The sequence below is a fragment of the Trachurus japonicus genome, chromosome 15 (genome assembly GCF_045865225.1).
Source record: "Trachurus japonicus isolate A0001 chromosome 15, Traja_1.0".
In the NCBI taxonomy this organism is placed as follows: domain Eukaryota; kingdom Metazoa; phylum Chordata; class Actinopteri; order Carangiformes; family Carangidae; genus Trachurus; species Trachurus japonicus.
Window position 1 is genome coordinate 2,693,006 of NC_140921.1, and position 25,905 is coordinate 2,718,910.

Consider the following 25,905-nt stretch of genomic DNA (forward strand, 5'->3'; position numbering starts at 1 on the left):
TGAAATCTTAAAATATCTAAAAATAGAAACAGGAGATTTGCTTCTTTTAGCAAAAAACTAATCATTCTCAAATATTTATTTTGGATTCAGCAGAATCCTATTGAGAAAAGTGGGACAACACAGTGTTATACAATACAATACAATACAATACAATACAATACAATACATCATTATAAGGATAAATTAAGCTGTAATAAAAAGATAAATGATCGTACTCTACTCAAAATACCATGAAATGAATGAAAACATCACAACAGCAGCTTCATTCATATCTTTACTTACGGAACATTAATACGTCTGAAATTGTTCACTATCAATAATAATACATGTATTACACTGACTGCCATTAATTCTGCTTCTCTTTTTTTATTCCTTTAGTTATTTGCACTTAGTTTATTTAAACATTCTTTCTACTACCCCTACAGATTCTGCTTTTTATATTTTTGTATTTTTATGCCACAACCAAAAAGGTACATAAGAATTCTAGGTAACCCATTAATTTACAGGCAGTTAATTAGGTGATAATGTCAAGAAATACCCTAGAAATAACAGTTAATTGTGTCATAATGTCTAGAAATAGCCCAGAAATAATGATCACTTTCTTAGAAATGTCATGTTTTTCCATAAAGGCTAAAGATTGCACATGTTTTTCATGCTTTTTTCATTATTCTTTCTCCACCAAGTCGTTGCAATTGACCGATATTTCTGAGATATTTCTATATAATAAATTGTTATTGACCAATATTTGTGAGCTATTTCTATATAATAAATGGTTATTGACCAATATTTGTGAGCTATTTCTATATAATAAATTGTTATTGACCAATATTTCTGAGCTATTTTTATATAATAAATTGTTATTGACCGATATTACGGTCAATTTCATAGTAATGTTGAGAAATATAGTCAAGGAATAACAATTTATTTTATAGAAATAGCTCAGAAATATCGGTCAATAACCATTTATTTTATAGAAATAGATATTTCTAGGCTATTTCTAGACATTATGACACAATTTATTGTTATTTCTAGGCTATTTCTAGACATTATGACACAAGTAATTAGGCTATTTCTAGACATTATGACACAATTAATTGTTATTTCTAGGCTATTTCGACATTATGACACAATTAATTGTTATTTCTAGGCTATTTCTAGACATTATGACACAATTAATTGTTATTTCTTGGCTATTTCTAGACCTTATGACACAATTAATTGTTATTTCTAGGCTATTTCTAGACATTATGACACAATTAATTGTTATTTCTAGGCTATTTCTAGACATTATGACACAATTAATTGTTATTTCTAGGCTATTTCGACATTATGACACAATTAATTGTTATTTCTAGGCTATTTCTAGACATTATGACACAATTAATTGTTATTTCTAGGCTATTTCTAGACATTATGACACAAGTAATTGTTATTAGGCTATTTCCAGACCTTATGACACAATTAATTGTTATTTCTAGGCTATTTCTAGACCTTATGACACAATTAATTGTTATTTCTAGGCTATTTCTAGACATTATGACACAATTAATTGTTATTTCTAGGCTATTTCTAGACATTATGACACAATTAATTGTTATTTCTAGGCTATTTCGACATTATGACACAATTAATTGTTATTTCTAGGCTATTTCTAGACATTATGACACAATTAATTGTTATTTCTAGGCTATTTCGACAATGTTGAGAAATATAGTCAAGGAATAACAATTTATTTTATAGAAATAGCTCAGAAATATCGGTCAATAACCATTTATTTTATAGAAATAGATATTTCTAGGCTATTTCTAGACATTATGACACAATTTATTGTTATTTTTAGGCTATTTCTAGACATTATGACACAAGTAATTAGGCTATTTCTTGACCTTATCACACAATTAAATGTTATTTCTTCTCTATTTCTTGACATTATGACACAATTAACAGCCTGTAATTTCAAGCGTTACTGAATTTCACTGTAAATAAACGTGAATTGCATTGGATAAAAGCGTGTAATGTATTACTAGAAAGAAGCAGCTGTGATGTTTCATTCTGTAGGTTTTAGTTTCCTGCTCTCTCTCTCATTCACTTTCCCTCCGTCCGTCCACCTGTCACGTCCATCAGCCTGTCTCCCTGCCTTCTCACCTCTCTCTCTGTCTATCTGTCTATCTGCCTCGATCTCTCAGTCCGTCCATCTGTCTCTCCCTTCGTCTCTCGATCTGTCACTCCCCCTCTCCCCCTCCCCTCCCCCCCGGGGTCTTCCTCCCTCCCTCCCCTCTCTGTCAGGATTACATGGCGTCAGGTTGGCCAACATGGACGCCGGTGGTGGGGAAACAAAATGTTCCTCTCAGCACAAAGCCGCTCTAATCCGCTCCCCTCATCCCCCCGCAGCCGAGCCTGATTACAGAAAGCTGGATGGACGGCATTAAGTCGGACAGACAGAGGGAGAGAAAGAGGGAGGGAGGGAGGGAGGAGAGAAAGAGTAGAGGTTGCATTATAGCATTCAAGTTGCTCTCTCTGTCTCGTTAACACACTGATTAGTTAATTGGCTTGTTGGCCGGAGGGTTAATTGGCCTACTAACCTGCTAACTGACTCTTCGGCTCACCTGCTGCCTGATTGGCTGCCGGCCAGGTGTCTGTCACTCAGGTGAGTCACTCGCCCGACTGACAGACACCGAGTCAATAGCTAAAACTAACACCTGCTGCTGCTGCCTCCGACGGTCCAGATGTGGTAAAAACCCCTTCAGAATAAAGGTAGATGTTTGTATTAAAGCTCCTTCAGAATAAAAGTAGACGTTTGTGTTAAATCTCCTTCAGAATAAAGGTAGATGTTTGTATTAAAGTTCCTTCAGAATAAAGGTAGATGTTTGTGTTAAAGTTCCTTCAAAATAAAAGTAGACGTTTGTATTAAAGCTCCTTCAAAATAAAGGTAGACATTTGTATTAAAGCTCCTTCAAAATAAAGGTAGATGTTTCTATTAAACTCCTTCAAAATAAAGGTAGATGTTTGTATTAAACTCCTTCAAAATAAAGGCAGATGTTTGCATTAAAGCTGTCAGGACTTCCTGTCACTTTGTGATGTCACAACAAAGCCCCGCCCCCACCCACCACCGACGACACCATCCAACAACAACTTGCATTTGGTTTTTCTGAGTGTTTTATTCTGAAATCTGCTCTGTTTGGACGACTTTCAGTAAAAACAAACATTTCACATCCATTTTTTCTTCTCAGAATTAAAGAATTCACTGATTAAATGATAATAAATCTTTTCCTCAGGATGAAACATTAACCCTCGTCTCTGTGTGTCTGCTTTGTCGTTTCAGCTCTGACCGCCTACACGTACCTCACCATCTTCGACCTGTTCAGGTGAGTCTGCTGCTCTGTGATGTCATCATCTTACCTGAGAGGAACCAATCAGTCATCAATATCTCCACCATCCCTGTTAAACACCTTATTGATCCTAAAACATACACATTAGAGCTGAAACACTTAGTCAGTTTATTAATTAGCATATACAATTTGAACTGTTGGTTTAAAACCAGTTTCCAAACAAAAAACTTTACCTTTTTTTGTGTTTATTTCGTGTATTTGTTCGGAAAAATTCAAATTTCAGACCAAATTATTCCAGGTTTATTGAATTAATAGAAGTATCTCAAAGAACAAATCAAGTGATTATTGATAAGTGTGTGAGTTTGAGAAATAAAGACACAGAATCAGATGTGAGGACTTCCTGTTTTATTTTTGCTTTATGTGACAGGAAGTGGATTTATTTGGACACATCAACAGTTAATCAATCAATCAATGGAGGGTTGATTATTGATAACTGAGACATGTGTGTGTGGTTTATTTTGAAGCTCTTGTTTCCTGACAGATGGATTGTGGGATATTGATGATGAATTAAAGATAAATTAGCGTTAAGCTTTCGAACTCGCTCTGACCTCTGTGTTGTGTATGTTTTTTCTGTTTGTCTGCCACTCGTCCCCCGTCCCCCCTCTTTTTTCTCTCTGTGTCTTCCTGTGTTTCCCGTTGCCTCCATCAATCTCCTGCTCTTCTCTTTCCCTGCCATCACCTTCCTCTGTCTGTCTGTCTGTCTGTCTCTCCTTCAGCCTGACCACCTGTCTCATCAGCTCCTGGGTCACCATGAAGAAGCCCAGTCAGCTCTACTCGTTCGGGTGAGTTCACCAACACCACATCATCATCATCATCATCAGGGCCGTTGTATAGGGGAGAAAGGTGATGATAATTCTAGGGGCCCAGCGCCCAGTGGGGCCCATAAAAAACCCCAGTAGTCTAATCTTTGTATGACTGATTTATTCTGCGTAAGACCCTGACTAATACTCATAGTACACTGTAAAAACTCAACATCTTTCCAAGAATATTTGTCTTATTTCTTGTCCAAATGTCTCATTTCTAGTCAAAACTAATCTCTTTCCACTTAAAATAAGACTCATTACCTAAAAATTAACTTTTTTTTTTTAACTTTTAGATCATTTTCACTTATTTCAAACAAATTTTCTCTTGAAATAAGTAGAAAAATCTGCCAGTGAAAGTAAGTTTTTTTGTGCTTGTAATAAGGAAGAAAAACTTGTTCCACTATCAGATTTTTCTACTTATTTCAAGTGAAAATCTGCTTGAAAGAAGTAAAAAGTGTCTAAAAACAAGCTACATTTTAATGTGATGAGTCTTATTTTAAGTAGAATGAGATTTGTTTTGACTAGAAATTACATTTTGACTAGAAATAAGACAAATATTCTTGCTAAGATACTTGAGTTTTTGCAGTGTAATGCTGCATTAGCGTCAAAACAAAGTAGGCTAAATAAAAAATGATAATACATACGTAGTCTAAGAAAAAAAAAAAAAACTGGAAAAGTTAGGGGGAGGGGCCCACTTTAGTATTCTTTAAGGGGGCCCAGAATTCCTAGCAACGGCCCTGATCATCATCGTCGTCATTATCATCTGTTGCACGTTTGAGACGCACGAAGAGTGTCAAGTGGAGAAGTACGACGGAGTATTAGGGTCACATAGAGAAAAAAATGTTTTCACATAGTTTTACGAGAATAAAATCATCATATTATGAGAAAAAAGTCGTAATATAATGAGGATAAAGTCATATTACGAGAATAAAGTCGTCACATTACGAGAAAGTCATAGTTTTATGAGAATAAAATCATCATATTATATAAGAATTAAGTCATAATTTCACGAGAATTAAGTAATACATTTACGAGAAAAAGTCATATTATGAGAAGTCATATTACGAGAAAAAAGTCAATTTAATGAGGATAAAGTCATATTACGAGAATAAAGTCATAGTTTTACAAGAATAAAATCATCATATTACAAGAATTAAGTCATAATTTTACAAGAATTAAGTAATACATTTATGAGAAAAAGTCATATTACGAGAAAAAAGTCATAATTTCACAAGAATAAAGTGGCAATTTTATGAGAAAGAAGCAGTGGTTTCCTCCAGGTCCGCCTGGTTCTTTCTGCAGAATCTTCTTTTCAAAGTCCTGATACTGATGACAATGTGGTGCAGATGAGGCAAAAGATTAAAGTATCTCCTTGTTTGTGAAACCTATACAGAAGTACAACTTCATGAAATGCTCCACGGCCTCATTTTAACAACTTTCCACCTCTAAAAAACAGGTTAAAATATTATGACTTCATTCTTGTAAAACTATGAATTTATTCTTGAAATCTGTGAAAAGATTTTTTCTCCATGTGACCCTGATACTGATAGAGAGGAGCCAAGTCTCAAGTGTGGAAATTCCTCCCCTGTTGTAAAAACAACAATGGTCGTCTTCAGAGTCAGGAAAAAAAAGAAAATATAGAAATTGAAAAGTAAAGATGAACAGGTCCAATAAGATGCTACAAACTCTTTGCTAAATCGAGACTTTTGAAATGTGCTTCTTTTAGCAAAAAATAATCATTCTCAAAAATGTATATAGGATTCAGCAGAATCTTATTGAGAAAAGTGGGACAATACATTATTTATAAGGATAAATTAAGCTGTAATAATAATAAGCTTAACGATCGTACTCTACTCAAAATACCAATTAACTTCACAGACTTTTTACAGACATATACGATGACAGTGGTCGAGTTTAATATGAGGAACCCGAGTTATTTCAACATTGTCCAAGAAACTTGAGTTGAATAATAATTTTAACCATAGAATAGATGGAGATAATTTTATTATGTCTTCAATTCAATCAATTAACCAGTGAATTGATGCAGCTCTGTTTGCAAGAAGAACCAATCAATCAGTGCTTTACAAGAGCTTTTCAAAATAAAATAAAATAAAAAGACAAGAAGAGAGACGATTTATTTCCAGAGAAAAACAAAAACTAACAACCACCACACAAATATATCATAAAATAGACAAACAGGCATTAATATAACAAAGTAAGCAGGTAAATGTTTGTGTAAATAAACATAAAGGTAGAATAGTTCTGTAGAAAATGTGTATACGGAAACAGACGAGAATTAAAGTGAGGGGGAAAAACAGGAAACTGCTGTCCTATAAACACACACACACACACACACACACACACACACACACACACACACACACACACACACACACACACACACACACACACACACAATAAAGTAAAGCTTCTGTCACTGTTGTGTGTATCAGCTGAGCGGCTCATGAACACACAAACATCGTCCAAGCCAAACACACAGCTAGTTTGGTTTGTGTGTGCGTGTATTTGTGTTAGTGTGCGTGTGTTTGTTAGTGTGTGTGTGTGTGTGTGTGAGAATGTGTATGTGCGCGTGTGTGTGTGTGTGTGTGTGTGTGTGAACTGGCCAACAGTGTATCTGCAGCTGACAGGCGACCTCTGACCTTTAGGTGTGGAAGAGCAGCGATCGAATGGAAATCTGCTTTTCAGCTCCACTTGGCTCCTGCAAAGCCTGTGTGTGTGTGTATCTGAATGTACATCCGCCTGTGTTTGAGTGTGCATTCCTGTGTGTGTGTGTGTGTGTGTGTGTGTGTGTGTCCTGATGGTCGACCAGCAGCAGCAGATCGGTGGCTCAGCCCCGCTGCAGGAACTAGAACTGGTCTTTCCAGGAATTAGTCTGATCCACATTAACTCAGTGTCTATGTTGTTTGGATCTGTGTCACTCACTGAGGTTTAATTTGGTCAGTGAGCGGTCAGTGTTTGCACACACACACTCACACACACACACACACACACACACTCTCTCTCCTCCTCCTCCTCTTCCTCAGTGTTTCCTCTCCGTCGGTGTAGATCAGAGTCTCCCAATTAGTTTCCTGCGAGGGCCAAAGTATGTGAAGTGTGCTGAACCGAGGGCTAAAACGTGCAGGTTTTTTTTAACCTATCGTGCCAAAAAAAGTAGATTTTTTTGTACAGAAAACGTCGCTGCTGCTGCTGCTGCTGCTGCGATCATTATTATCATTGTTGATAAAACTGAAGAAAAGCTGAAGGACATTCTAGACGTAATGATGTAGGCACGAGAGTCTCAAATAAAAGGGTCAAACAAGGAAAAAATGCAAAATTAAGTTCTTATATATTACATTTACAACAGCCACCAACACTAAATAAAGTGTAATAATAAAATAAAAGCATCCTGCCATAATCCCTATAATCTACAATCTATAACAGGATTCTTTAAACCTTCACAGATTAGGAGACCACACACTTGATGATAACAAAAGACAGATTGCACAAGATCTCTCTCTTCTGAGCGCACCACACACTAACTGATTCTTCAGCAGAGTATCAGGTTTTTCACGCTCAATATTCCACATCTCGCGTGGTCAAACGCGACTTCAGTGTAAGCAAACATGGCGGACGAAGGAAGGAAGATGCAATGGTGGTTGTTTTTGGCCTATTACTGTCTGAAAAAACACACAAAAACGTCGGAGGCAGTTGTTTTTCGGCAAGGCAGGGTTTCCCCCAGTGTATTATAAGCCTGGCGGGCCGCCAGGCCTTACTTGACCCCCCGCCAGGCTAAGCATCGTTTATTAATTTTTTGAATCAGTTTTTATACACAATAAACACGTGATCAGGTGTCTTTTTCATCACCTGACAACGTTACAACTTCGTCGCACATAACGAGACACGTCACGGACATCATGCTCATCAGACAATAGACAGCATCAGACCGCTGCTTCACCAGCTGACCGAGAGGAACGCACCGAGTCCAAACGTTAACGTGAGCGGAGCTGCAGCTCCAGAGGCTCAGTCAGCTGCTGCAGCTGTTAGCTGTTAGCTGTTAGCTGTTAGCTGTTAGCTGTTAGCTGTTAGCTGTTAGCTGTTAGCTGGTAGCTGGTAGCTGTTAGCTGGTAGCTGTTAGCTGTTAGCTGTTAGCTGTTAGCTGTTAGCACGTCGTCCCCTGCAGCGTCAGAGCTCCGGACTCCTGTGAGCCGCGGGGCTTTCACCTGATGTGAAAATGATCCATTGTTTCATTTTTCAGTTCGTAAAGTTCGCGATCACACACGTTTGTTCTAGTAGATCCGTGAGTGTCACGTTTCCATGACGACTGACCGGAAAAAGAGCGTGGTACGTCATGTGCACGTGACTCCAGATGTAAAAAATCTCGGAGCAAAATAAAAAAACAAAACAAAACATGGATGATGGATCTATAATACATCCATGGAAATAAGGCTAGATTTTAACAATGGACACACCAGGCAGTTGTTTTTTAGTTTTTAATGCAAACAGTTGATGTTATTTATTTAAATTTTTAAATTATAATTATTAGGCCTACTTTTTTTTGTGGTTGATTGAACAGCATTTCAAGAGTGCCTTTCTGTAAGACTCTGCTATAGCTGGTGTTTAAGTTACATAAAGTCTTATAATAACAGATGTTTATGATAATATTTTCAAATTTCTAGTCAACTTTTAACATGGATCTTAAAGCCTTGGAATCACACCTGCTAAATGCTACTGCTCCATTAATGAATCTGTTCCCTACAGGGCCCTGCCATCGGTCAGGGTCAGGCCCCTGTCACAAAAAAACACGCTTGGGCACCGGTGGCCCGGTGATGGGCCGCTGGTGCCACCCTACCACCGGGCTTAACAAGTTTTCTGGGGGAAACCCTGCAAGGAGTCTCTTTTCGGCTTTGCATTTGCCTCTAAAACAACTCTGTGTGGTAACGTTGTGTTATTATCTCATAGTGTGGTGAATGTGCAGGTCACAACTTGTCCACCAGAGCGTTGTGGAGTTGTTGGATTGTGTATTTGATGAGTTTGATGATGAGGGAAACCAAGAAATCCCATAATGAGCCTCTGTAGCGTAGCTCTGAGCAGCTCACGGCTCTTTCTGCCGTTCTAAAAATAGCTTGCACCGACAATTAAAGGTAACGAACCTACTGCTATGACTATAGGGATTATGGCAATGGGCAATGGGCCAATTTGCCAAAATGTTGAACTATCCCTTTAATGTAGAGCAGTGTTCACCTTATCTCTCATGTTGCTCACTTAGTGTCAGACTATAAAGAGAGTTGGAACCAGCAGACAGCAGCTCCTCTGAGCGGCAGGCGCCCTCGTAGATTAACTGTGACCGTTGACCCCGCAGCGTGGAGGGGATCACGCCAAACAGTGTGTGTGTGTGTGTGTGTGTGTGTGTGTGGACCCATTAGCCTGTAGGTGTGTGTTCATCATGAGGTTTGTTCGTCCGTCCGTCTCGTTCTGAACTTCAGCCGATCGTCTTCATATTTTGTAAAAACACTCACAGGAACTTGAACTGGTCACATTTTAAGGAGGAGGAGGAGTAGGGGTCAGAGGTCAGAGATCACAGTTTTGGCCTCGTGAACACAAGACAACGTGTCTGTGACGCTTCTGGTATGAAACCGTTCACCTGGACTGAAGGACAAAGTAGTTAAAGGTCCAGTCTGTAATAACAGTCATGGTTTATTGTTAAAATCTGAATATACGACCCATGAATATATTTGTACAAGTGTATAATCACTATAGAATAAAGTTAGTTTGGTTTTCGTAGCCTTATAATTCTTCTTTTATAACAAGGGTCTTGCTTTAGAGAGTATCAGACAGAGTACATGTTCGTACGGCAGCCTGAAGGGAAAATCCAGCCAATCAGAGAGCAGGTTTCAAGAGTTTCACGTTCATTTCATTACATTTCAAAAAGCGTCTGAACCTGAGCCATAGGGATTCGTTTGCTTCCGGGAGGCGGTTGCTTACATTTGCTTCAACTAATCGCTGCTGCTTGGTGGTCACGTGTGCTATACACCGGTTAAGCTCATAGGTTAATCTTGAGCGCTTGAGTTCAACGTCATCGCCTTCACTTACCCGTCTGTTCGCTGATTGGTCCGTCCGCTCTGGCGGACGGAGCAAACCGAAACGCATTGCTAGTGTCCTGACTACATTGTTGAGGCAAATGAAATTTGCCGGAACCAGTAGGTGGCGCTAGCCTGGCTACCTGAAATACTCCCAGTCCTCACAGTCCTGGTAAACACATTGTTTTGTCCTCGGAGGCCACCGTCACTTTGAAACTTTGAACACTTTGAAATCACTTAAAATCTGAACGCTGAACGATGTGACGGCTTTACCCCCATTTTTTCAAGAGTACCCGTATGCAGGGACAATAGCAGACCGGAAGTCACGACCGGAAGTTGCTCTTCTTCGTGTGTATCATTTCTATGTAGATAAAAAAAACAACTCAGTAACTCAAATGGTCCATGATAAAATATTGTTTTCCAGCGGATATCTTAGTTACAACATGATTGAGCTACTAAATATAACTAAATATTTTTTTGCATGGATCGTTTATTAAGTTATTGAGTTATTAAAAAACGCTGCTAACGGCTAACGGCTAGCGCCGCACCTGCTGACAGCAGACCAGGAGAGAGAGAGAGAAAAAAGAAATGAAATGTGGTTGGTGGGTGCTTTGGTTAGGTTTAGGCAATGAAGAAAGGAGTTGGTTAAGTTTAGTAAAAAGAGCAGGTAGAGGCTAGACAGGCCAGAGAGAGAGGGGGGGTTCTTAGAATAACAGAAATAATATACACGAAGAAGAGCAACTTCCGGTCGTGACTTCCGGTATGAATGAGATGAGCTATGGCGACGCCCTTGTCCCTGCACACGGGTCCCTCTCCATTTTTTACACACTGGACCTTTAAGAGTTCAGTGTCTCAAGGTGAAAAGTTCGAAGAGTCATGCTGTGTCTCAATTCAAATACTTCCAAACTTTAACTAAGTATTTTGAGTGTGTAGGTGCGTCTCAAATCACTTGTTTGTTAAAAAAAAGAAGTCGTTCATTATCACTAATTGAAATTACAAACGAACCAAGCCGGCAGATAGCGTCCAAAACAGAAGAAGACGTTGGCGACCGTTGTGATCGTTAGTTCCGGTACGCGCACAACAACAGCACTCGATCTGAGACGCTAACATCGACATTCACAAACTACAGATGTAAGAACATAGTGTAGATGGTAAACTACATGACAGTGGCTAATGGAAGGATTTAAATAGAGACACAGAGTCGGTCTGGTGAACGGATGAGACGTGGATGAACCCGAGGATGAACTGTCAGACGTTGCAGCTCAGAGGTCAGAGGTCAGAGGGGTGCAGCTGACCTCAGAAAACCAGAGCAGTTAGTATCTCCGTAGTGTTAAAGGAAACTTCTACTAAACTTCATTCAGACTGGAGGATGAGGTGATTAGAGCCTGTTTCTGTCCAGACGCTGTGACCTCTCTCTGATGAATTAACGAGAACAGACGATTGGGCTATAGATGCTAATTGTTAATTAAAAATACGACAATAGCTTCAATGAATTGAGCCAATCAAATCGTTTGTTTACCCTGCGCAGAGAGAACTAGAGAGCAGACAGAGTGATGACATCATGGCTGATAACCAGTAGTTAAAAGATGAATGACACCGACTCCATTCAAGCCAAGAGTCAAACTCCTGACATGGCGCAGTGAACCGCTCCACGTGGTCATAAAATCTGAGCTTTTTTCAGTTCGTACACTTCCTGTTCACACGTTTGTTTTCACTTTGGTCCAAACATCGTGTCTCCATGACGACTGACCGTAAAAAGATGTGTTGTACGTAGGGATGTCACGATTACTTGTTTTTACAATTAATCGTGGTATTAGACGGAACAATTAATTGATCGTAAAGATTCCTAAATACCGTCACTTTCCAAAAAAGATGATATGTCAGAACCATGTTGACAAAGTAAAGGTAAATGCACAGATACTGGTGAATTTATATGCATGTATGTACCTATGTAACACTGAATTGGTAGGAATTTAAATGTAAACGTGTCATTTGTAATTAAAAAAAAAAAAAGATTAAAATAAACTTTTGGTATAGATTTGAAACATTTCCCATGGGGGATTAATAATTGGTCCTATATTAATACATATTTAAAATATTTTGTGTAAACAATCAGTTATGTAAGTATATGTTGGCTATTTTTGATTTTACACATTCATAGTGTTTAAAATAAATTGATTATTGCATAATAATCGTGATAATCGTAACCGTGATTATTTCTCTGACAATAATCGTACCAAGAAAATCTATAATCGTGACATCCCTAGTTGCACGTCATGTACAGTGCCGTGAAAAAGTATTTGCCCCCTTCCGGATTTCTTACTTATTTGCATATTTGTCACACTTAAATGTTTACGATCATCAAACAGATTTTAATATTAGACAAAGATAACCCAAGTAAACATACAGTAAAATGCACTTTTTAAAATGATAATTTCATTTTTAAGGGAAAAAACCCTTAAGGCCCCTGTGTGAAAAAGTAGTTCCCCCTCTTGTTAAATCATGAACCAACTGTGAAAAACCTAATTTCTTTGAAAGTAGAGTTTAATTTTACTGTCCACAGACCTGTTGAATCAAGAAAGCACGTCAATAGAAGCTGTTGGAGTGGAGTGAAGGAGGCTGAGAGATCTCAAACAGCAGCACATAATGCTAGATCTAAAAAAATAAAATAAAGAAAAAGATGAAAAAACAAAATCATTGACATCTGTCAGTCTGGAAAGTGTTAAAAAGCCGTTTTCTAAAGCTTTGGGACTCCAGTGCGACTGCTGTGTTGATCTAAACACGGCCTGTGTGAATAATTAAATAGAAAACGACTTTACAAAGCTGTTTATACTGTTTTACACTTATTCTAAAAGAGTTACTTTCTTATTTATTTTATTCTGAGGTTTCTGTCTCGTTCTCTTTCACTTGAAATGCAGTTTCTACTACCACTACTTTTATTTATGATAAAATAGATGTTTACTTACTATACAAGTGCACGTTAAAAGTTTCCTGTGTTGAAAATTGACAATAAATATGAAAATATACAGCGCTGATTTTATTTAATTGACACAGTTTGGACCTTTTTAATTGGACGCAAGTTTAGTCACTGCAGCTCATTGAATTTGAATTGGAGTCACCTGGATGTGGAGTTTTAGGATTAAAGGCCACAGAGTCGATAATTCAAGACCTTAAAGGAATAATGACAACATTTTCACCTGGATTATTAGAATATTTTGTTTGACAAACAGGAAGTGACCACGAGGAGGCGCTTCCTGTTTCATCACCTCGTCTCTTTAATCCCCGCTGTTGCCGGGCAGACATCGTCAGGTCTAACCCGTCTAAGCCCGGCCGACCGCTCATCCTGCACACACACACACACACACACACACACACACACAGAGCGCCAACTGACTGGATCGACCCCCGTGACCCCGTGATGAGGTCACGGGGGTCAGCAACAGTCAGTGGTTAAACGGGTCACGGCCGGTTCACATGACGTAGTTTCAGCTTGTTATGTTTCATATGTCAGACTTTTCATGACTCGGCTCTTTAACATGAATCAGATGTTTGTGCGTTAAAAAGTTAATCAATAAAATACAATAAAATAAAACATGATTTGGTAACCCTTTAATTTACAGACTGGTAATTACATGATAATGTCAAGAAATGGCCTAGAAATAACAATTTATTATATAGTAATGTCAAGAAATAGCCTAGAAATAACAATTTATTATGTAGTAATGTCAAGAAATAGCCTAGAAATAACGGCCTCTTTCATAGTGTCATGTTTTACATAAAGGCAAAAGATTACACATGCTTTTCATGATTTGGATTTTTTGGGAAAGGCCAGAAAAGCCGTTATTTCTGTCCATTTCCACGCAATCAATTGTTATTTCTTGGCTATATTTCTCTACATTACTATGAGATTTATCGTTTTTTCTAGGTTGTTTCTAGAAATTATGACGTAAATAGCGGCCTGTAAATTAAAGGGTTACCAGATTTTTGATCCTTCAAATATGGTTGTAAAAACCTGACTTTTTTTTTACTGTTTACAAATCCAAAAACAACACGCTCAGCCTTCCAAAAGTATAAATGAGTGCTGAATCCTCAAAACATGACATTACTATGAAATTGACCGTTATTTCTTGCCTATTTCTTGACATTACTACACAATTAATTGTTTTTTATGGCTATTTATTGGCATTATGATGTAATTAATTGTTATTTCTTGACTATTTCTTCACATTATGACACAATTAATTGTTATTTCTTGGTTATTTCTTCACATTACTACACAATAATTGTTATTTATGGCTATTTCTTCACATTATGACAATTAATTGTTATTTCTTGACCATTTCTTCACATTATGACGCAATTAATTGTTATTTCTTGGATATTTCTTCACATTATGACACAATAATAGTCATTTCTTGACTATTTCTTCACATTATGACGGAATAAGCAGCCTGTAAATTAAAGGGTCACTCATGATTTTGTTTGTGTCTTCAGGTTCGACAGACTGGAGGTTCTGGCCGTTTTCGCTTCAACTGTTCTGGTCCAACTGGGAGCTTTGTTCATCCTGAAGGAGAGGTGTGTATGTCCCCCCCCCACACACACACACATACACACAGACACACACACACACACACACACACACACACACACACACACACACACAGACACACACTCTTGTATCAGTGGTGTTGATGCAGCGAAGGACAAGCAGTGAGTGAGTGAGTAATGAAGTCTTATTGTCCCTCTGTCTCTGTCTCTCTCCATTAAAATTTCAATTATCTTCCTGTTGTGACTCGGCAACAACAACAGTTATTAATGTTTCCACAGCAACACACGCCGGTATTTTCCAGTTGTGTCTTTGTCTTGTCCTTTGTTGTCGTCCCCGCTCCACACAGAGCAGCTCTATTATCTGTCGCTCCGTGGAGAAGCGGTAATTGGTCGGAGCTCGGGACGCTGCAGAGACTCGAACACGCGATCACACTGCTGCTTCACGGCTGTTTTAAATGGTTGTGCAAGTTTTTACAACCAATTGTGTTTTCAAACTTATTTATTTAAGGGATAGTATCATTTTTTTTTAAAAGTGGGGTTGTATGATCTACAAATAGCCCCTAAGTACTTTAATTGCAGTAGAAGACTCTCTGCACTCCTCCCGTTAGCAACGCCAGCCCATAATAGCCCTGCCCAGAGATTTACAACATACAGTGTTGTGAACGGACCCAAAGAAACGGCCTATTTTCACGGCCTAAGCCAGAGACACACCGCCCCGACCGTCGGGCGTCGGGCCTCGTCGGACGGCGTCGGGAGCTCGTCTGTTTGGTGTGTTCCTCTCCGTCGGGGAGCCTCGGGTCTTGTCGGATCTCGTCGGGGCCGATTGAACATGCTCAGTCGGGACTCGTCGGCCGTCGGGAGAGTAGACTCGTCGGGTACTCTGATTGGCTGTGTGCTAGCTATGGCGATTCTGATTGGCGGTGTCCTAAGCAAATCAGCGCGGTGTGTGGGAGGGACGGAAGTGACCACAGTAAACAAACGGTGTCCTAGCCTGTCCTACAGTAAAAATGGTATACACAATAAAAAGAGGAGTAAAGCAATATATTAAAGCAGAAGTAAGTGATATATTTGTGTTAATATAAGTCTTAAATAGTTGTATCTTCCGACAGCAATCACTTCTATAGAGTGTTTGGACCGAAACACGGGTCTGTCAGTCACTCTGCTCTGCTCTGAGCCGAGGAGAAAACATTTATCGTATCCTACAGTTTTTATCCAATGAGGAGAGAGAACGGCATGCAGGGCTGTGTGTGCAGCCAAGGGACGCCGTGAATGTGGTGACGTAGGGACGAGGACTGTTATGGTGCGTTCAAGGAAACTCGTATTTTTCCGACCGTGAAGTGGTACCAGTTCGATCTGGTACGAGTTCACGGGTCAGAAGTTACGAGTGGCCGTTATAGTGACTTTCACCGGTAAAACAGGTCGGAGAAACAAAAGTGGGTTGCCTGGAACGCTACAAAGTCGTAAGTTGTGACTTGAAGCTGTAATTTACGATTTCAAAAGCCTGTCTGGAACGCAGCATTAGCGAAAACAACCGGATCACTTACTTCTGCTTTAAGCGGCAATATATATATATATATATATTTAAACATCAAAGATGTTCAATCAAACCCACATAGTTTGAAACAACGTTCAAAACACACACAGCTCACAACTAAGCATATAAAGCCCGCTAGCTTAATGCTAACGTGTAATGTAAAACACCATAGATGGGCTAACAGAAATTAGCATCGGCTATCGCCAATTCGCGGCAACCGAGCCACAGCAGTAAGCTGCTAAAAACAGTTTTAATTTCGGCTTAGCGCTGTTAACACGTGGCTGGTTAAATTGTTTTTGGGAGATTAATGTCGGTCTCATTGATGAAATTAACTGTGGCAGTGGCATTAGTTTGTTTGAATGAACAGTGAGCAGAGCTGCCCCTGGTCTGTATTGGTCTGTATTTCTATGGGGGAGTCCTCGCCACTCAGTCGCTCTGGTGTGTTTCACTTCTTCCTTTCTCCCGACGAGAGGCAACAGACTCGTCGACCAAAGCCGTCGGCGTCGGGACGCGTCGGGAAGCGTCGTGGCGGTGTGTTCCGGGCTTAAAAGAGGTTTTACCTTAAAAAAAATACACAGTTCCATTGTTCGCTATAATATAATTTTTTCCAGCCCCTCAAAGTGCAGGAAAAACACAGTTTTTATTTGGACTTAACCAGGTAAAACCTCTTTTAGGCCGTGAAAATAGGCCGTTTCTTTGGGTCTGTTCACAGCACTGTATGTTGTAAATCTCTGGGCAGGGCTATTATGGGCTGGCGTTGCTAACCGGAGGAGTGCAGAGAGTCTTCTACTGCAATTAAAGTACTTAGGGGCTATTTGTAGATCATACAACCCCACTTTAAAAACAAATGCTACTATCCCTTTAAGATAAAATAAATGTAAAAAGTATGAAAACATGTTGAATCGGTGTTAATGAGCCTCAGAGTCGTTAAAATGAAAGTGTCAATATGAAGCGCACACTTTGTAGTTGTGTGTTTAATTTTTTAATGTGGAGGGAGTGTGTGTTATTGTCTGGCTCTGTCATCGTAACACACACACACACACACACACACACACACACACACACCTCCAGGCGTCCTGTGTGGGGTTGTCTTGCGGTCAGTTCTCAGTGAAGGGAGGGGCCGAATTAACACACACACACACACACACACACACACACACACACATGAAGTATTAGCCGGCAGTGCGCCAACTACACGTGTGTGTGTGTGTGTCTGTGTGTGTGCGTGTGGCGTCTAATTGGCTGACAGTTGTCAACTCTTTCATAAGTCGTAGCGTCAAGCGTTAACCTGCCCGTAACCATAGCAACAGCGCCGATACAGCAGCAGCAGCAGCAACGCTTCAAACGGTTTGTTAGTAAGCGGTAAACACACACTTTAACACACACACACACACACACACACACACTTTAACACACACATTGATCCTTTATTGGTTCACTGTACAACATGTACCGACATATGTATCCATAGTGATCACAGTATCTCAGGCAGCGTTATTGATGAGCTCCATCTGTAGCAGGCTGCTGCTGATCACTTTGTCTGAACAATCGATCAGTTATTGATGTTTGATGTTTTCAGGTCATTTGAACTAAATCAAAACAAAGATATTTAAATCAATAATTGTAGAAAAATTGGAGCAAAAAAAGGAAAAAGTCGCTTTTTTTTTGTCTTGGAGGTTCAAACATCACAGGCTGCTCATTAGGGGGCTGCCCCCAAATAGTCCAAGACCATTGATTGGTTGCAGGAAAAAAAACAAAAACATTTGGAGCCGTGTCTTGTCAAAGTTACCGTACTTTCCAGACTATAAGCCGCTACTTTTTTCCCGCCCCGGTGTCCCAGCTCTCGTCTCTGCACACCGCAACACAAACGCGCTCCGTAAACCCGTAATCTCGTTTATGGCGGTTAAGACGACACAAACACACACGCTGTAACATCGTATATGTTATGTAACGTTATCCACCGCTCAATTTATTGATTTTTCACCGTCTTCGTTGAAAACAAATGCACATGGAGGAGAGGAGCGTAACCAGAACAGAGGAAAAGCGCAGAAATGCACAGTTCCTACTGTCTTTCTGTGTAAATATCTCATGTTACAACATGAAAACCTGCAGCTTATATTCAAGGCCTATATATGCATTTTCTCTTAAAAATTTAGCTGGTGCAGCTTATGCTCAGGTGCTTTATAGTCCGGAAAGTACAGTAAGTCAAAATCAATATGACTGAACTGTATATGAAAGGCTATAGGGCTTTTAATTTGAAGGGTCGATTAGTCGACTAATCGCCATAAAAGACGACTACTGGTCGACCAAGAAAATCTTTGGTCTGCTCATTGTCCACGGCATGATGTGCCTCGACACTGTCTGTCTCTTTTTGTGCCTTTCAGAATAAAACACCAATAGTTTAGAGATTAAAATTAATTAATTTTTCTTCAGTTCTACAAGTTTTGAGATGGTTTGGATCCAAAATCGAAATAACAATCAAAATCTGATTAGTCATCCAGCACTAGAACTGACTGTCTTTCTGTTTTCCCTTAGAAAAAAAACAAAAAATTAAGCTATTAGGCTAAAACAACTTTGGGGGAAACTCTAATAGCTTCACAGAAAAAAATATGGATATATGATATAAATTAGGGATGCACAATAACTATATTTTGAAACCGATAAACGATAACTTTCTGCTTCCAAAAGCCGATACTTTTTTTATCTTTGTGTGTGTGTGAGAGATAATTATCGTGCATCCCTAATATATATTGATATTCAGCAAAAAAATATCAATATATAACTTTTGGTCCACATTGAAGCACTGATAGATAGAAATCTGAATATCGAGAATAGAATTAACATAACTGATAATAATAACTACAGTCTGAGGTCTCCTGTAACCATGACGACCAGGTTAAACACCCTTTAAACTGCAGAGACAAAAGAATTAAAGTGAACATTTCTCCCCTACACACACACACACACACACACACATGAGGGAGGCTGCCAGTCTGTACAGTCCATGTCATGAATGGCACAGTGTGTGTGTGTGTGTGTGTGTGTGTGTGTGTCTGTGTGTGTGTGTGTGTGTGTGTTTTGGTATTTCCTGTTTTCTCTGTCTGTTTGTTCGCTCCTTGTCTCTTTTCATTCATTTCATTTGTCTCCATCACTCTCTCTCCGGCTCAATCTCTCTCTCTCACACACACACACACACACACACACACACACACACACACACAGACACACACAGACAGACACACACACACACTGAGGGCCAGGTGGGACCACTGTGACTCTGACTGTGTGTGTTTGTGTTTGTGTTTCCTCAGTTTCGAGCGCTTCATGGAGCAGCCGGAGGTCCACACGTAAGTATCACTGCCACACACACACACACACACACACACACACACACACACTTACACAACACACACACACACACACCAATTCCCTCAGCGCACTTGAAGATGAGCAGACACAACATGATACACACACACACACAGACACACACACAGACAGGGCCAGCTGTTGTCGGAACAGAACATCCTGAAACAACTGGAACACACACACACACACACACACACACACACACACACCCTGTCAGAGTGTGAAGTTGTGTGTGTGTAAGTTGTGCGTCCACACCAGCAGTGGTAATTAAACACGGCGGCCTCGGGGTGACGACATCATCATCATCAGCTCTGTCACAGATTCAGGTGCTTTTATTTTGGAGGAACGTTCTCAGGTCTTTTCAAAATAAAACAACACGTTTAGTTACTGGAGTTGAACCACTTCCTGTTGAGCAGAGAGACGACCACTTCTTCTCTCCTCTTCTCTTCTTTCTATCTCTCTTTCATTCTCTCCTTCTCTCTCTCTTTCTCCCCCTCTCTTTTTCTCCCTCGCTCTTTCTCCTTCTCTCCTCCCTCTTTCATTCTCTCTCTTCTCTCTCTCCTCCTCTCTCTTTCTCCCCCATCTCTTCTCTCACCCTCTCTTCCCTCTCTCTCTTTCTCCCCCTCTCTTTCTCTCCCCCCTCTCTTCTCTCTCTCCCTCTCTCTCTTTCTCTCCCTCTCTCTCTTTCTCCCCCATCTCTTCTCTCTCTCCTTCATTCTCTCCTCTCTCTCTTTCTCCCCTGCTCCCTCTCTTCTCTCTCCCTCTCTTCCCTCTCTCTCTTACTCTCCCCCTCTCTTCTCTCTCCTTCATTCTCTCCTTCTCTCCTTCTCTCTTTCTCCCCTGCTCCCTCTCTTCTCTCCCCATCTCTTTTTCTCCCTCGCTCTTTCTCCCTCTCTCCCCCCTCTTTCATTCTCTCTCTCCACCCTCTCTTCTCTCTCTCCCTCTCTTCTCTCTCCTTCATTCTCTCCTTCTCTCTCTCTTTCCCCCCTCTCTTTTTCTCCCTCACGCTTTCTCCTTCTCTCCTCCCTCTTTCATTCTCTCTCTTCTCTCTCTCCAACTCTCTCTTTCTCCCCCATCTCTTCTCTCACCCTCTCTTCCCTATCTCTCTTTCTCCCCCTCTCTTTCTCTCCCCCATCTGTTCTCTCTCTCTCTCCCTTCTCCCTCCCTCTCTCCCCTCTCTCTCTTTCTCTCCCCCCTCTCTTCTCTCTCTCTTTCTCCCTCTCTTCTCTCTCTCCTTCATTCTCTCCTTCTCTCTCTTTTTCTCCCTCCCTCTCCCCCCTCTCTCTTTCTCCCCCTCTCCTTTTCTCCCTCTCTCCCCCCTCTTTCATTCTCTCTCCTCCTCTCTCTTTCTCCCCCTCTCTTTTTCTCCCTCTCTTCTCTCTCTCCCTCTCTTCCCCTTCTTTCTCCCCCCTCCCTCTCTTCTCTCTCTCTCCATTATAAAACAGATTAACGGCGGCTTTTATAACCTAAAACACAACGAGACTTAAACCTGTCTCCTGTGACGAGATTACCCCCCCTCTCCCCCCCTCCACCACCTCACCCCCTCTCTCCCCCTTCACCTCATCCCCCCATCACCCCCCCCCCCTCCACCTCCACCTCTCTGTTCTTCTGTGAATGGATGTGATTGGACGACGTGAGAGAGACGGACACTAACCGGAGGGACAGGTGTCTGCTGGGTGGAAAGAGAGAGAGAGAGAAAGAGACGCTCATCCTCCTCTCTCTCTCTTTAATCTGTCCTTTAAGGGGGAGGGGGGGGTGAGGAGGAGGAGGGGGGGCAGTTTATCATCCAGTTATTGTGGCAGCTCTTCGCCTCCCGCTGATTGTTTGGACTAATTTGAAGGCTCTTAAAAGGATTGTCCTGTGTGATTAGTGTATTGAAGAGTACAGTGTGTGTGTGTGTGTGTGCACTCTATTACTTTTTCATTTATTTTAAAGAGATGAGTGACAGAGAAGAAAAAAAAACGCTTTTCTGTTTTTATGCAAAATTACAAACAGAAAAAACAAAGTTCTGAGTTTGAACCCAGTGTGGAGTTTATATATTTCTGTGTGTGAGTTCCTCCACAGTCCAGTCAAACTCAATGTAGGTGGATCAGAGACTCTAAATGGTCTCGAATGTGTGTGAATGGGTGTGATGTTGTTAGGAGGAGGATGGAGCAGTGTTTCCCATGCATTCATTTGAAATTACGCCCACCACAAATACAAATACTTGTTCTGAGACTGAAGAACATTACTTTTTAAGTCAACGTTCAAATTAGGGCCAATGGCGTGAATTTGTGGAAATATTGTTTCTTTCTGGAAAAAAGAGGTAAAAATTATCCAAAAAAAAAAAAAAAGTTTTAATAGAAAATTCCAGAAGAAAGTGATAAAATTTCTAAAAATAAAATGAAGTTAAATATTTTCTAGAAAAAAGTGGTAACATTTCAAGAAAAAGTTGGAACAAGTATCCAACATTTTCAACATATTTATAAGTCTGAGAAAAGCTGGAAAAGCGGAATAATAGTTGAATCAAGGGGGCAGTTGTCGGTCTGAGAAGTGAAGTCACTTCCTCGTTCAACAAACTGCAATCCCCTCTTCTACCTCTGGGGGCTGGTGTCAGAAAGCAGCATTCTCCATAGACCCCCATGTTAAAATCACAGACTTTACATCCTCAGTAAACATGTTAAAAGCCTGGTGTCAGAACGTTTTTTGGTCTCAATCGATAGTTTCTACCCCCACACACACTCTGAGGGGGGTGAATTGTTTTTTTAACTCTACCGTTTTACTGTTATTAGGTTAAAACTCTGGCCAATTAGGGCGCGGAAATGTTGAGTGACAGGTCCGAGCAGCTCCGTGGACAGCTGCTTCGAGGCCAGTGGGCGGGTTCTCGGCCGGCCAATCCAACATGGCGCTGTTCAGGCCGCCATATTGGAGTCACAAAAACGACTCCCCAAAACCAATGGGGGATGTCACGGACGCTACGTCCATTCTTTTTACAGTCTATGATTTGAATTAATAATAATGATAAAGTTGAACAACACAGTCTCTCCTCCACCTCACTGCTGCTGTTCCACCATCCACCACTAGTGGCCTCTGTCAGTCGGCTACACCTGCACCTGCACCATCCAACGCAACACAAGCTCCTCCATATATTCACCTTTTAACAATGTCATAATGTTTTCAGGAACACACACACACACACTGGGCTCAGAGTGTTTGTATTTGGATGTCCTCTAAACTAATCACTCTGTTGTTGTTTTATTGTCCTAAATACCTTTGTGTATTAACAGCATCTCTCTCTCTCTCTCTCAGTGGTCGTCTTCTGGTCGGGACGTTCGTCGCTCTCTTCTTCAACCTGTTGACTCTTCTGTCTGTCAGGAACAAGCCGTTTGCATACGTCTCAGAAGGTACACACACTGACACACGCTTTGTTTATTTATTTGTTGTTGTTGTGGTTGTTTCTCCTCTGGACGGTGGAGGTTTGTTAATCCTTACTCACACTGGGGAACGGGGACAATTTGTCTTTTGTTATATTTTGGGGGGATTATTCTGTTTGTGTCAGTGGATGAATCACAAATGGCCGCCGTGGGATCAGAGGTTAGTCTGAAATAATAACAGAGCAACTTCTCCTGAAGCACGACACACGCACGCACACACAGACACGCACACAGACACAGACACACAGAGAAGTCCTCTAAATTGTTTTCTACAGATTAAAGACGAGTTGGACACGCGACACTGCTACAGAACTGACAAACCAGACATATGACCAAGAGTAAAGGCTACGGACTACAGACCAAAAACCACAGAGTAAAGACTAGAACGTACGGACCAAAAACTAAAGAGTAAAGACTAAAGAGTACAGACCAAAGATTAAGAGTACAGACCAAAAACTAAAGAGTAAAGACTAGAACGTACGGACCAAAAACTACAGAGTAAAGACTAAAGAGTACAGACCAAAGATTAAGAGTACAGACCAAAAACTAAAGAGTAAAGACTAGAACGTACGGACCAAAAACTAAAAATAGGGGTGTAACGGTACACAAAAGTCACTGTTCGGTACGTACCTCGGTTCAGGGGTCACGGTTCGGTACGGTTTCGGTACAACAGACACTATTGAATGTAAAACTAAAATCTGTCTTGTGTTATAAAAGTAAAAAAAAAAAAAATAGAATATAAAATTAAACAACTGCATTAGGAGTGTTATCATGCCATTCATTAATTCTAGAGGAAAAAAAAACTTGCACTTGACAACTGACAGCTAACAAAACAAAACAAGAAACTAACATCAATGTTGGTTTACACAGTTAATTTAGACTAGATGCCAGTTGCTTTGGTGATGTTTCTGGTCCTGTCTGTGTTCATGTCAAGAGGCTTAGAAGTAGCGGGAGAAGTTGTCTTTTTCCCTGCACCAGTGATTGACATGTGGGTGGGAGGGGGGCGGGTGAACATGCGCTACGTGTTTGATGCGTTTCTAGCGACGCGGCGCGCATCCGTGAAAATCGCCGACGGACTTTGTCCGCTCGACCTTTACAGTGTATGCGGTGGACCAGTCGCGAGCTGCTTACACAGTCTATGGTCGCGAGCCGTCGCCGTCGTTGTTGTGTTTCATTGAGAAGCCACACGGTGACATAAATGAAGCAGCAGCTCCTCTAACTTCACTCTCTCATCACTTCTCTTCTTCGTCTGTTATGACGGTTGTGGCAGCTTCGAGGCTCATTACCGCTAGAGCACTGGAAAAGAGAGTAGCGACACCACCATAGACTCCCGTGGTCACTTTATTCTCCCCCTAGTGGCAGGATATGGGTGTTGCAAATCCGCCCAAGAAACCCATTCACTCCAATGTATGTGTGTTGCCAACTTGCTTGTAAATTGATGAAAACTGCTGTGTTTTTGCTTTTAGGTGCCTTGGTCATATTAAGTTATGCTTATAATTTATTTATTTCAAAATTTAAATTGTAACATTAATGTGAACAACTGTTTTTTTTTATAAACATAGATATAACACACAAAATAAAAGATGACAACACTTAAAAACCATTACAAAATGTGACAAAATCAAACCCAAAACGTATTATGTGAAGTTTTTCCTCCAATTTTGATTAAAAAAAAGATAATTAATAAAAACACACGGAGCTGTTTACAGTACTACCGGTCACACAGTGGACAAACACAGAAGGGGACGAGCGAACGCTTTACCGTTGCTAAGCAACCACCAGCTGTCAAAATAAATAACATAAAAAACCTGGCATGGAAATAAAATAAAAGCCAGCAGCACAATAACTTGCTTGACCAAACAAACAAACTAAAGAAAACACAGGCTTAAGTGGCAAACAGTTAGCTAACACAGTTGAATGTAGCGCGCAAACTTGTATGACACTTTAGTGGACTTATCTTTATCATTTAAAACAGCAAGCATTCGTGACACAACAATTAATGGCCACTATGTTAATATTTATCTGCAAAAGGGTCCACGATGATGCTATTAACGTGGGTGATCTATAAATGTCCTTAAATTATTGAAAATACCGCACTTACTCATTCACCAACACTGCAGAGATGCCAGCTCTTGGGCGCATTTGCAAAACCCATATCCCGCCACCAGGGGGCGCTTCCACTTGACCAATGCGTGTCGCTACTCTCTTTTCCAGTGCTCTAATTACCGCCACCTGGATTGGAGTGAGGACTCAACTTTTAATTTTATTTTATTTTTTTAAATATTCATTCAGACGTATTCGTCGTGTGACTGTGTGCACCGAACCGTGACCCCCGTACCGTGACGGCACGGGACGAATACATATCCCGTTACACCCCTACTAAAGAGTAAAGACTAAAGAGTACGAACCGAAAACGAAAGAGTAAAGACTAGAGAGTAGTACGAACCGAAAGTTGTAGCGACATCAGCACAGACAGCCAGATAGAAAACACTGCTGTTTATGGAGCCACCAGCCGACCGCCATCAAAAAGCCGCTCACAGCCACAAATGATGCTCAGAACAGAACCAGACTTCACACTGACTGTGACACAGACTTCAGTACAAACAGGGTCACATCCCATAATACCAGGCATCACACAAGCTGATTGATTTATTGATTGATTTCATATTTATTGCTTTATTAGTTTCACTACCAACTATTTTTTACAGAGACACAGTGTTGACATCAGAGGGATGAAGACCAGTCACAGACTCACACTCTGTCTGCACTGACTTC

The 25,905-nt window shown here is 40.5% G+C and overlaps 1 protein-coding gene across 1 annotated transcript in view; it reads left to right on the forward strand.

The window, feature by feature from the left end:
- Window positions 1-25,905, forward strand: part of slc30a6 (solute carrier family 30 member 6) — a 97,990-nt gene that overhangs the window by 42,113 nt on the left and 29,972 nt on the right. The window contains exons 5-9 of the mRNA XM_085799257.1: window positions 3,323-3,365; window positions 4,106-4,171; window positions 14,764-14,844; window positions 19,663-19,698; window positions 23,006-23,100. Coding sequence (XP_085655383.1) covers window positions 3,323-3,365; window positions 4,106-4,171; window positions 14,764-14,844; window positions 19,663-19,698; window positions 23,006-23,100 — 321 coding nt within the window. The remainder of the gene's footprint in view (window positions 1-3,322; window positions 3,366-4,105; window positions 4,172-14,763; window positions 14,845-19,662; window positions 19,699-23,005; window positions 23,101-25,905) is intronic.